The sequence below is a fragment of the Vigna unguiculata genome, chromosome 3 (assembly GCF_037176805.1).
Source record: "Vigna unguiculata cultivar grain cowpea cultivar isolate G323 ecotype 2 chromosome 3, ASM3717680v1, whole genome shotgun sequence".
In the NCBI taxonomy this organism is placed as follows: domain Eukaryota; kingdom Viridiplantae; phylum Streptophyta; class Magnoliopsida; order Fabales; family Fabaceae; genus Vigna; species Vigna unguiculata.
Window position 1 is genome coordinate 57,506,111 of NC_140794.1, and position 13,378 is coordinate 57,519,488.

General features: G+C 31.5%; 2 protein-coding genes across 2 annotated transcripts; one reads left to right on the forward strand and one right to left on the reverse strand.

Annotated features, from left to right (window-relative positions):
• Positions 1–543: 543 nt before the first annotated feature.
• LOC114178203 (serine/threonine-protein kinase 52-like) lies at positions 544–4,934 on the forward strand. The gene is made up of 6 exons (XM_028063969.2): positions 544–1,053; positions 1,584–1,705; positions 3,293–3,489; positions 3,590–3,764; positions 4,121–4,255; positions 4,369–4,934. The coding sequence occupies exons 1-6, from the start codon at positions 729–731 to the stop codon at positions 4,573–4,575; spliced, it is 1,161 nt and encodes a 386-aa protein (XP_027919770.1). The 5' UTR covers positions 544–728; the 3' UTR covers positions 4,576–4,934.
• A 6,138-nt stretch (positions 4,935–11,072) lies between these two features.
• On the reverse strand, positions 11,073–12,767 carry ATVEX1 (Nodulin MtN3 family protein). The gene is made up of 6 exons (XM_028059680.2): positions 12,634–12,767; positions 12,374–12,410; positions 12,060–12,276; positions 11,814–11,975; positions 11,608–11,727; positions 11,073–11,525 (listed from the first exon to the last, which is right to left on the reverse strand). Exons 1-6 carry the CDS (start codon positions 12,674–12,676, stop codon positions 11,415–11,417), a joined length of 690 nt encoding a protein of 229 aa, XP_027915481.1. The 5' UTR covers positions 12,677–12,767; the 3' UTR covers positions 11,073–11,414.
• Positions 12,768–13,378: the final 611 nt, after the last annotated feature.

Genomic DNA, 13,378 nt, shown 5'->3' on the forward strand with positions numbered 1-13,378 from the left:
TGCACATAGTTGTTGACACAATATATTTCCACTTATTTTCTATTTTTTATTTATTTTTGGTTTATCTCCTTACTAGATACTACTACAAGTATATGTTTCTATGTGTATTTTTTTTCTTATAATAATAAATATTATTATAATAATTATTAAAATAAAAATATTATTAAAAATTATAAAAATCAATATTTTTTTAATTTATTACATATATTTTTTATTATATAGGTGACTTTTTTTGCAGGCAATTATTTGAATGAATGATTATCTAAAAAATAAAATGATGGAAATTTGTATATATGAAAAAATAGTTAAAATATTTTAGATAGATAATACCAACTAAAAATCAACAAATATATAATAACTATTTACACTCTCCTATTATTTTTCGTATAAAGGAAGGCCGACTGTGATGAAGTAATACAGAAGAAAAAAATATATATAATAGTTATTGCTTTTATTATAAAAAAACTAAGGAAAATGAATGAATTATTATTATTATTGTTATTATTATTATTATTGAAAGTGGGTCAGAGAGACACGTTATGAGCAGACACTTCCATGTGGCCACATGGATGAGAGAAAGAGAAAGAGCAAGAAGAAGAAGAACAAGATCATCAACACCACCACCATCAGGCAACAGAGGAAGAACAACTGAAACATCTTAGACCCATAATTCTCTCCCTCTTTTCTTCTTTTTGTTAATTGTGTGGGAGGCACAGAAAAAGAAGAAGATGAAGGAAAGCAGTGATGGGTTTGTGAGGGCGGATCAGATTGATCTGAAGAGCATAGATGAACAGTTGGAGAGGCACCTCAACAAGGTGCTCACCATAGACAAGAAAAAACGCTCTGATGAAGAGGAAGATGCTGATCAGGTTCATGTTCACACCAGTGCCACTGCCTCTCCCAAATTCAGACCCGCCTCTGCTCGGCTAAACCTCAAGAAGCAGAAGCAGGAGTGGGAGATTGATCCTTCTAAACTCATCATCAAAAGTGTCATAGCTCGTGGCACTTTTGGCACTGTTCATCGTGGTATCTATGATACTCAAGATGTTGCTGGTTAGTTCTTTCTTTCAACTGATCCATTTTTACTTGATTCAGATGCCTAATTCCCCTCTCACCAAACTTCAACTGGGAGGAGTTTGTTTCCGCATGTCTTTTGTAGCGATCTTCAAGTTATTATTATTTTTATTTTCAACAAGTGGGCTAACTGTTTAATTTGTATGAATAAGCCTCCCATGAATGAAATTGTAAAAGCTCTTAGTTCATCTGCAAAATTATTACTTTAGCAAATTACTCCAATCAGTGAATTAATTCCTTTGCTCCGCAGGATTTTCTTGAAAAGAGTTGACTTTTAGAATCGTTCGGTGTGGAGTTGAATTTATGGGAATAATAGTAAAATTTGGGATTAGACCTTTAGTGATGTAGAATTCTAAGTGACCCCATTGTGGATTTGGTCTTGTGGTGTGGAGAATGTAATAATTGTGGTGTTTTTTTGTTTCAGTTGTTATTTCTTCTTTGAGTAGAATTTGTGGTTTCCTTTATCTGAATTTACCTGATCCCAGTTATTGTGGTTACTTAATGTTCAGTGAAATTGTTGGACTGGGGTGAGGAAGGACAGAGGACAGAAGCAGAAATTGCCTCCCTGAGGGCAGCCTTCACACAGGAAGTTGTTGTTTGGCATAAACTTGATCATCCCAATGTCACAAAGGTTGATTTTAATTTCTTTGACGTCAGTTTATTCTTGTCTGTGCAATTGTCATTATAAATGTTGAACTTTTTATTTCATAGTTGTGTATGTTAATATTATTTGATTTTATTTGGGTGGAGGGATCCATCTAAACATAAAATTTTCTGCCATCTTAGGTCCTATGAATTTGTTATCAGCTGAGGGTTCATTTTCAATAGAATGCAAATCAATCCTCCTTTTTAAATATGTCTTTGCATGCTTGAATGTAATGAATTAATAATGTCATACAAGGTGTTCAAGTGGTTATGTATTCTGATAAAAGATCTTTTAATTCTCAAGGATATCAAGATTTTAGTTGGTTTCATGTTTCAGGGATTTCCCTTCTTAATTATATCTTCCCACTTTTCCACCTTCCTTCTATATTCTCCTTTCCCTTACATTCAACTAGAATTTGCTTGAAATTGTACAAGGACTTTCTTTTGTGTGGATGAGGGCCACTATTGTCCTCCTTGTTGTTTGAAATTTCCATGCACTGTGTTTTAAGAACATTCTGTATGCATTCAGCCTACTGTATCTTTATTGGAAAAATACTGAAATATGAGAAATACAAGTATAATATGGAGCTGAAAATATACTATTAGTATAAAATCAAAGTTTCTTCACAACATATGAGCTTAACTGTTCTAGATATGTTTTTCTTTCATATTGTTTCTCTGTCTATAATCTGATATTGGTGGTAGAGAATGTTCAGAGGTACACTGCATTAACTTGTGGCATTATTCTCATATACTAACCTTATTAACGAGATACAGTGCTTGAATTCCAGAAGTTTTATATAATTTCTAGTTTGCACTTTAACATATTTGGAGTTTATTATTTTTCATATTTTAAAAAGCAGTTTTGAGGAGATCTCTGTTAACAGTAACATTGTTGAAGTATGCGGCTCTTAATTTATAGCATGTTAATCTGTTTTATACTCTGTTGATCTAAAATTGAATACTAATATCTTCACATAGAATGGAGTCAGTTTTGACATATGCTTATTCTATGCATTCATTATAGAAAATTTAGTGTGTTCTGAACTCGAGGGTGAAAACAAATGTGAATAGACTTTTTCCTTTTGGTTCAGCATCCATGGTTCTGTTGAACAAAGATTTTAAATAAATAAATTAGCCTGCCAGCATTTTTTGAAATTTACTTTCAGTGAAACTTCTAGTCTTCCGGCTTCTATTCTTTATGAGCAACCTTTTCTTCGGAAAAGTTTATCTGTCTATTATCACATTCTCCTCAAAATGAACATCAACGTTTTCTAACTAAAGAAAAGATACTCTGTTTCTTCATTAGATTCAATTCCATTCATTCAGTATGTTGGGGCACCCAAGTCTGGACTTTGTCCATTTATCCTAGCATCTGGTACAAAAGATGCATGTAGGTGTCGAGCACGAGCTTCTTCCCCCCACCCCCCCATCATGACATTTTCTCTTTCTTGTTCAATCTTTTGATATTTGCAGATGATTTGTTTTTCTCTTTTTCCAAAGGGTATTGTATATGTTTCTGCAAACATTTTTCTACCCAATATTTTTTAACCATTTATGTCTCCATGTTCAGTTTATAGGGGCAACAATGGGGTCTTCAGAATTGCAGATACAAACTGATAATGGTCTAATTGGCATGCCAAGCAATTTCTGTTGTGTTGTTGTGGAGTATCTTGCTGGAGGAAATCTGAAATCATACCTAATAAAGAACAGGAGGAGGAAGCTAGCTTTTAAGATTGTAATTCAGCTGGCACTTGATCTTGCAAGAGGGTATCTATCTATTTTTTTTTCCCCTAGTTTAGCGTTTGGGCCAATAAGTCTCGTAATTTTTGTGTGCAACTACTCAATCTTAATTCACTTGGTATTACAGGCTGAGTTATCTTCACTCTCAGAAGATTGTCCATAGAGATGTGAAGACAGAGAACATGCTGTTGGACAAGACACGCACAGTTAAAATTGCTGATTTTGGGGTTGCACGTGTTGAGGCATCAAATCCTAACGATATGACTGGGGAGACTGGTACTCTTGGTTATATGGCTCCAGAGGTGAGTAGTCAATACCTGAACAATCCTTTACAAATTAGATATTATTGTACTAGTATGTGTGACACTTTGGAAGCCTTAGCGCAAAGGCAAGCTGTGTACCAATAGATTTCATGTGATGGGGAATTAGCATATCATGTCCCAATATTTCATTCAAGTGAGGATAGGTGTTTCCAGTTTTCATGTCAATATTAGAGCTATTCAATGAGGGTAAATTACGACTTTCATGTGGCATCATATACTGTGAAACTGTGAATAAGAGAAGGAAAAGATGAGATAAAAATATTTAACTGATCAAAAGAGAAAAACCCTTGTAATTAAATATTTATTTTTGTTTTCCCATCGGGGATGGTGTACAGGTTCTAAATGGCAACCCCTATAACAGGAAATGTGATGTGTACAGTTTTGGCATCTGTTTATGGGAAATATATTGTTGTGACATGCCATATCCTGACCTAAGTTTCTCAGAGATTACATCAGCTGTTGTTCGACAGGTATATTTTCTTCTCTGTTTTGATTGATTTCCTCAGTTGAGCAGTGTTTATCACTGTGTTCTGTGTCTGTGGATCCATTATGATTATGTTACTATGTTGTGTTTGAATTTTAGAATTTAAGACCAGAAATACCAAGATGTTGCCCAAGTTCTCTGGCAAATGTCATGAAGAAATGCTGGGATGCCACTCCAGATAAGCGGCCAGAGATGGATGAGGTAGTTTCCATGCTGGAGGCCATTGACACAACCAAAGGTGGAGGTATGATCCCTCATGATCAGCAGCAGGGTTGTTTTTGCTTCCGCAAGCATAGAGGGCCTTGAAGGTTTATTCGTTAGTCTTGCAAACAATTTGGTTATAGTGATTTTTCACTATTTGAAGAATCAATTTGTATCTATAGTGAGAAAGCAGTATTTGGATACTAGATGAGACAAATACACAGTAAAAGGGGTACAGGTAGGAGGAGCTGGTGACATGTCAATATGTTGGGTGTGTAAAACTGTACCTCTGATTTTCTTTTACCTTTTTTTCCCCACATTGGTTTGGGTTCTGTGGGTATGAGTATTACTTTCTGCTTGGCAATGTTGCCGGATTTGACTTGTAACTTGCAGGATCTTCATTATACTATTACATACTCGCAATCATAATTGATGATATTAAGTTGGATCCATTTGCTTTGAAACCAATACTTGTTTTTGTTAAACCAGAAGTAAAACCTTTTTTATCACTTGATACAAGTTCTTCTGAAAGAAAAAACTCTTGATAGCATAAAGAACCATTGCATCCTTCCCTTTTCTTATAATTATCAGAGAAAAGTATGCCAAAAACTTTAATTTTCCCACAAGAAAAAATGAGTTTCTACGTAGGCAAGATGAGTTTTTGCATGAATAAAAAGAACTTTTAAATACAATTTCGAAACTTTTCACCTTGATGTACCACCTCAAAGTTTTCCAATCCTCGCCAACTTCTTCTGTTCCTATCAGCACATCATAATTACATTATGATTCTGATGACACTAGCATATGGTATCTTTGACAGTTTTTTCCTTATCATCACCAGTTTGTGAAAATTGGGTTGATGATAACTTGAAAATGAGTTGCAATGTGTATTGTAATAGGTTTTACCTCTTCCATGTTAAATTTAGAAAGAATTTTGTCCAAGTAATCGCCTTGGTAACCCCTGGAAAAAGTATCATGAAATCTAAACATTCCCTGGATACAAGTCTATTCATGTATCTTGTAGACTCAACTCCAGGTATGCCTTATTTCCTTTCAAACGCCTAATAACAACCTACTCTTGCCCTCTTTTCTATCCCGAATCATCGACCGAATCATCGAGTAGGGATGAATATTGAATTTCTCTTTTATGATTGGATTTTAATCCTCTTTTTCGTTATTGATTCAAAGACACCGTTACTACTCAATGTGATATATATAGTAAAGTTAAGGAAATATATAAGAGAAAAAAAAAATCGTGAAAATAAATTTTAAGGTTTTGAGTTGAAAGTATTATTATAAAAATTTAAAAATAGAAATAAAATTAATTTTATTTTTATTTATATATTTTCATATACAGATATTCTGTTTTTATAGTATTTTATTCCTATAAATCCTACTAAATTAAGAAACTTTTGATTGTACAATATTTTGTACTACTACACAAACCTATAATTTATTCAATAAAATATTCTTAGTTTATTACTTTCCTCGAGCTAGTAAATGAATGACATACATTACTAACTTGTTTAATAATCTTCTAAACATATGATTTGTCACCACTTTTGGTAAGACTATTTGCAAATTGTTCTTTATATCGAATATTTGAAAAATTTTAAAATATTTTTATCAATTTTTTTTTATTAAAAAACTATTAACTCTACATGCTTTGTATGATCATGTTGAATATGATTGTGGACAATGTCACAAGTAACTTTATTATTCTAATACAACTGAACAAGATATGTATGTGCATATTCTAAATCTTTGAGAAGTAGTGAGTCCTACCTTCACATAGTCAAACCATTCTTCTAAGTACAGTTTCTGTACTAGATCTAGCTACAATTTTCTGCTTCTTACTTTTGTATGTGTTAAGGTTACCTCCTACAAATGTGAAGTGTCTAGATGTTGAACTTCTATCATTAGGAGCACTTGTCCAATTTGCATCATTGTAGTTGTAGTTGCATATGCTCTCATGTACCTTAAAATTCATGTAACATTCATGTGTTTTTTACTTAAATTGTGCAGGAATTGACTAACCACACTAAGAGCATAAGTTGAATCTGGTTTGATGTATGAGAGATACACCAATCTACCTACGAGTCTCTAATATTTCCCTTCTTGTTGGTTAAAGTCTCACCTTCAATACATAACTTCAATCCCCTTTCAACTGAAGAATTTGTTGGTTTGCATGCATCATCCCCGATTCTTTCAATAAATCCGATGCATACTTTAAATGAGAAAGAAAAATACTTGACTTTGATATTAAGACCTCAATTCCAAAAAAGTATTTCAAGGGCCCAAGATCCTTCATTCTGGATTTCTTTATTAAGTACTCTTTCAATGACATTCCTCTACATCATTTCCCATAACTATCATGTCATTAACGTAGATAATAAGAATTGTAATATTTCCTTCCTTATTCTTTACGAAAAAAGGTATGATCTTGATTGTTCTATTGATACCAAAAGCAAGCATCGACTTAGTAAATCTACCATATCATGCTTGTGGTGATTGCTTTTGCCTCTAGAATGACTTCTTCAATTTGTACACCTTTTTGCTATGTATATCTGGGATCCCATGTCCTTCTGGTATTTGCACATAAAGAGAATAGTTGCAGTATCAATTTAAATTTGAAGAGTCAATTTAATCAAATATATTTTAAAATAATTTCTTTGTGAAACAAAAATGCATGTCTTAGCACTTGTGCCATAACAAAATATTTTCACCTTTCCTCATTGAGACCCTTCAATTGGTAATACTTAACCAAGTTTCTTTGAATTTTTTTGTCAAATCCAGATAATACAGATAATACAACCTTCCTCCTTTAATACATTAATCAATTTTCTTCCTTGTTTGAATGTCTTTAAAATCACAAGAGTTGGACCAAAAGTTACAACACATAAGAGAGGTTTGATTATTTGAGAGACTCACAATAGGTTATTTTCAGAGAAGGAACAACAAGGACAATATCAAGATTCAAATTTTTACAGAGATATTTCCTTCTCCAATGATAATGGATTTACTACAATTGGCTGTGGAAATATTTTTGTTAGAAACATTTAAGTTTTTTATTTGTCTAGTATAAAAGTCATGTGATAAAAAAAATGCAAAGTCAATTATCCACGCATTATTCAATATAGTGAATGTGCTTAATGGTAAGTAAATATACCTTTTCATGATTTAATTTTTCTAAGTATCAGTAAATTATTCTCATACTAGAGTATCAAATATAAATATGTACTGAATATACTTGCATGTGACACACAAATGTATTAGTGCATTGCATTAATTTTAAGAACTTGTTCAATTAATAACTACAAATCTATTCCTAATAATCTTTGAAATTATTATCTGATTTGATTCGAATATGTTAAAAAAAAATGTTTTCCAATCAGAATCTATTTGCTGATAAAAAAAAACACCAGAATCTAAATAAAAAATTAAATAATGAGTAATCAAGTCACTTTAATGTTAAAAATAGAATAAAAAACCATTAATAATAGGATATCATATCTATACCCAAAGGATTACAAGAGTTTAATGAACTACTTTAACTTCAAAAAGGAAAGATTAGCTGCTCACAATAATAAGAGTTATCTTCAAATACATAAAGAAAGTGTAGAGAAAAGAGAAATTAAACCTAAAATTCCAATTCACATGTGGTCTTCGAAGTTCTTCATTTTTCTATTTTTAAGAGAATATTCACTTATCCCTCTCAAAAAAGTTATGTAGATAGATGATTTTTCATGGTGAAGATAACTCCATCTTCCAAACGGTTGAACAAAATTGAGTTTAAAAACCTTAAATATCCTTTACTTCTTGCAAGAAATAAATAATTTTTCATCAACTCCTTACAAAATACATAATCACATATCCTTTTTTTCAAATATTTAAGGAGTTAAAACACAAGTATTTTAAACCTAATTAGGTAATAAAATTATTAAACATTCTAAACTAAAGACTTTCCCAAGTGTCATTTCTTCCTTCGAACATCTTCATCTTCAATCTTGATGTTCATATATAAGAGTATTATTATTTTGACATCTAACAAATTTTTACACACATTTCATATTCACTATTTTATCTTTCGATCTCTTTCTTTCTTTATAAATACAAAAGTTAACTTTTTTTTTTATAATTAAAATATCTTTAAAAATTCATTGTCCGCTGGTGCAAGAAGGGTAAAAAAATATTTTCGTATATAATATTTTCAAAATCATGAATGATCTGTTGTTGCAGATTGATACAGTGGAAAGTGTAAAAATCTCTTTGATCTTTCAGAAAACCTTTGCACACCAATGACATTTTTCTCTGCCCTTTTATACTTCTCAGTCAATAGTATATAAGAAAACAAACGAGTTTACGCATGGAAAAAATGGTGAGTTTTTGCATGAATAATATTTCTCTGACCTTACAATTGAAACAACAATTACGAAGATATAGAAATTGTAATTTGTAGGATGAATTTTGACCATACACTTTTAATTCTTGTAATAGTCTTTTCTACTATTGGTTGTATCTTATAATTTTGATTTAGTTGCACGCATTCGAAACAATAAAAAGATCTGAAATTGTGAATTGGATTTTTCTTTTGTTGTTTTCTTTTGGAGACTCTCAATATTCAGACAACTAGATCAGAACAAATTTATTGAATTGATCATGAATGAGATAATATTCTTTGACGATAATAATTTTTGTTTTTGTGGATTTTTATCTTTAATATATCAATATAAATTTGTTTTTTTTTTCTTTTTTTTAATAGTTTGACAGAGATGTCAAAATGGGTTTCAACCCGTGAGCTAACCCAGCTCACCACGGGTTCGAGCTGGGCTGGATTGAGAAAAATTTAATTTTTTCAAAAGTGGGTTGAACCGCTTAACTCACAAACATTTTTTTTAATTTTCTTAATAATTATTTACTACCCCTATTATATATGTTCACAATTTCATATTTTTAAATGCTAAAATGTTGCTTAATAATATATAAATAATTTGAATATTTAATTAATTTGATTGTCAAGTTATATATGTTGATACGTTAATCTTTAACTATAATCTTTATAGTAAATTACTCAAGCAACCCTCTTATAAATAATTTTTTTCTAAATTAGCATGACAAAAATATATAATTTTTTTATTTATATTTTGTTGAATAGCATGACAGAAATGTGTAATATTAGTCATGTTTTCTTAACTATATGGATACTTTCTTGCAAACAATTCATCATATATTGGTGGTGAGCATGATCAAGACATTGGTTCTTGATTTTACTATGATTGTCATCTCATGGGTTACTTAACCCACCAACCCGTGGTGAGTTGAGCTGAGTTAGAAAACTTCTGGCTCACCATAAAGTGAGTCAGATTGGGTTCACTCATTTTCAACCCGACTCGTGGTGAGCCAACCCGTGCGAGCCGGGTTGGCTCACTTTGACATGTCTACAGTTTGATGAAATTTAATAGAATTAAATATGTTTTTGTTTCTCAAACTTCAGTGAAAATTAAAATTAATCATTATTTGAAGCCTTTGACCAATTTAGTCATTCATCTTTAGAAATGTGTGGATTTAGTTCTTTTAACCAAATTTTGTTAAGTTTATCTGACATTTCAAACGCATGATAATATTTGAGTTATTTACATTAATTATTTGACATATGTTCGGTTCAATATTAACTCAAATATTATCATGAAACGTGTTTGTAAAATCAAATAAATTTAACAAAATTTGGATAAAATTAATGATTAAATCCATGCATTTCTAAAGTTGGAAGACTAAATTAGGCCAAAATTTTAAAGATGGATTAATTCTAATTTTCATTGAAAATTCAGAAACCCAAAACATATTTAACCCAATTTAATATATCTATCGAACAATTTCACATATTAATTTGAGTTACCAGAGAAATATGTTATGAGCTATCAAATATTAGTGAAACTAACAATTACAAATACAAGCTAATCAACCATTCATACAAATCATAAACCAAAAATTGTGTCAAAATGACAATATGAATCACTTGATTCTTTTATTTTGTTTTCTCCACACATGAATAAATTTTGAAAGAATATGCAAAATTAGTTGGTAACATTACAAATTATAACAACGTTTTACAAATTAGATATATTAGACATGACTGAAGCGTTTTCTGCTAAGAAAGAACTGATTCAATACAAACAAAGTTTTTTTTCCTTTCCTCGATCCTGTTTTGGGTATAAGCAAAAAACTGGGGGAGTGTTTCAAGTGCTATCAAAGAAAATTGTGAAAATACTACTGAAAACTAATTTGGTGGGATTGTGTGGCGTGCTAATCATAGATTTTTTTGTCTGGTTTTATATGGATATATAAGGTTCAAATTCATAGGATGAGTTTAAGCTTATGTTTGGAATGTACATTTAATAGCAATTTCATTCATGAGAATTGGATTTATATTAAATTTGCATTCAGAAGTATGAATAGCACAACCTTTATGCATTCAATTCTGAAGCTAATTAATAATATGGCTGCTTTTATCCTAGAAAACATTTCGCGCGTAGTATAAAACATAATTGGATACGATAAAGAACAAGTATGGTTTTAAAAATGTTGAGAAGTATAACTCATAATGTTTGAAATTTCTCAGCTGTCACCCGCTATTATTCATGCCAAAAAAACATTCCCATGAGCTCAAATGAGCATGTACATCTTTAAAGCCAACAACAACGCTCTCTACCAGACATCAATGCTGTTATTTTTAATTTACAACCATTGATTGAGGCATGTTTCAATACGAGTCAGGAGTTTTGTTGAGAACTTGTTTATCCAAAACACAGGACTTTTTTTTTCCTTTTTTTAAAACAGAAATAGGGTCAGAAGCTCTGAAAAAAGACTTCCAACTTTATGATGAAACAGAGTTTTATTCTTTTTGTCCCTTGACTTTGTATCTTCTCTGAGACTCCAAGGAGAAATCATATGACGTTAGTGGGTTCGTCATCTTCATCCCAGTTGGTTGTTCGATAGTAAACAACGTACATGATGAGCTGTGTCAACCCAGAAAGTGTTCCCAAACCATTTGGAATCTGCCATTTAAAAACCTCAGTCATTTTTTCAAGTTCTCACTCTTTTCTTTTTTTCATCACAGAATCATAAAATAATACTTACCACAATGAATGGATCCCACTTAATCAAGGCATAGGTTGTCCACACAATTCCATTGGCGAAGTTGGCGAATGAAAGTAAGAAAGGCATGTACTTCACGCTCTTGGTTCGAATGACTTGTCTCTGCATAAGCAAACCAAAACGAAACTACGATGATAAATATTTAAGAAAAGAAATAAAAGTGCAGAATTAGGGTTACACGCACGTACCATTACAGTCAAGGGTGCGAAATACATAAGGATGTTGAAGACTATGCAGACGGGTCCAACAATGATCTTTCTTTTGTTGGGGGTGTGAACAAAGGTCATCACCAAAAACACCAGCAAGGCAAGGAAGATGATTTCAGCAAGGAAGATGAGCATGATCTTCCTCTGAAATTGTTAAGAAAAAAACATCCATTAATTAAGAATATATAATTAATTACATCAAGTTAAATTAAGTATTCTTTTTGTCACCCTCTTGCTCCAGGTTGAATAAATAAAGAAGACGAGAGTGTAGAAGATTTCAAGGAAGAAGCCAAATCCATTAATTGTGATGACAAGGGTGTTATCTGGGGTTACGAAGGGAAGTCCATAGAATGCCCACACCCCACAGTTCAATATTGTTGCAATGTATGGATCTGGCCTGAAATTTTGTACTGATTTTGACTTAAATATCGAAATAAATGTAGGTCTGCAAATCACAGTTCCAAATATATACATTATCAGTTGTTATAGCTACACCATAATTATCAATTCAGAATGGATATATAGAAAGAGAGATTGATTACACTGGTGACATGAATAAACAAAAAGAAATGACATTTCCTGTGCAACAAATAATAACAATATTAGTAACATTTTTTTAACATAATTATTACTGAAACATAGTGTTAACTAAATTCTTCCTTAAAAATGTCCCTTTTTTTCTGTTTTTCGTAATTATATCAGATGAAACGAGCAAGCATTCAGAAACTACCTGTTCTTTCATGGCAAAGAAAACAAACTAAAAAAACATGAAATTAATGGTGTGAGATTTTGGGAAACAAACCAATTATTCCAACTGCAGTTCTTACTACTTCGGAGTTAACCATGGCTACAATATGGAAACAATAAACTAATCACCGAAGATGGAAAACTAAGAAAGTAAAGTAATCCGATTTATTGAATGGAAATTTTTTTTTGTCATTTTATGTAACAAATGTGGCCATATAAATAAGTTATGAGAAGAGTCAACTAAACCAATTATACCCCAAGAAACTAGGTTTCAAGTGCTGACTTGTCCACTTTCGTTTCAGCCACAAGCATGTACTCTTTATTCGGAACTCTTTCCCTTCAACTAACTAACTGTCAGCATTTTGCCACAAACATAGAAACAGGAAGTTAGAGAATTTCTACGGATAAAGTTTGTTTATGGGATTTGTACAGTAAAAAAAAATAGGATCGACTTTCTTTTTATGGTATGTGGGATTAATTATAACCCTCACAGAATGAGCTCAAATATGACCATACACACCACAAATTTACGTTACAGATCTCGCTGGTTATGGGGTTATGACATGTATCACTACTGTTAATTGTAACTTTAACGGTAATATTTACTGATTTAAAATAAATGGGAACCCAAATCAAAATGTCGTAACATTAAATTCAACACTGTACTTGACAACTCTACTAAGTTGATATAAATATTAACAATAGTACTTAAATCAATTGCCATAATTCATACTAGTGTAAAAACAGGCGTTATCACGCATATGTATATTATTTTTTAAATATACGTGATATTATATTAA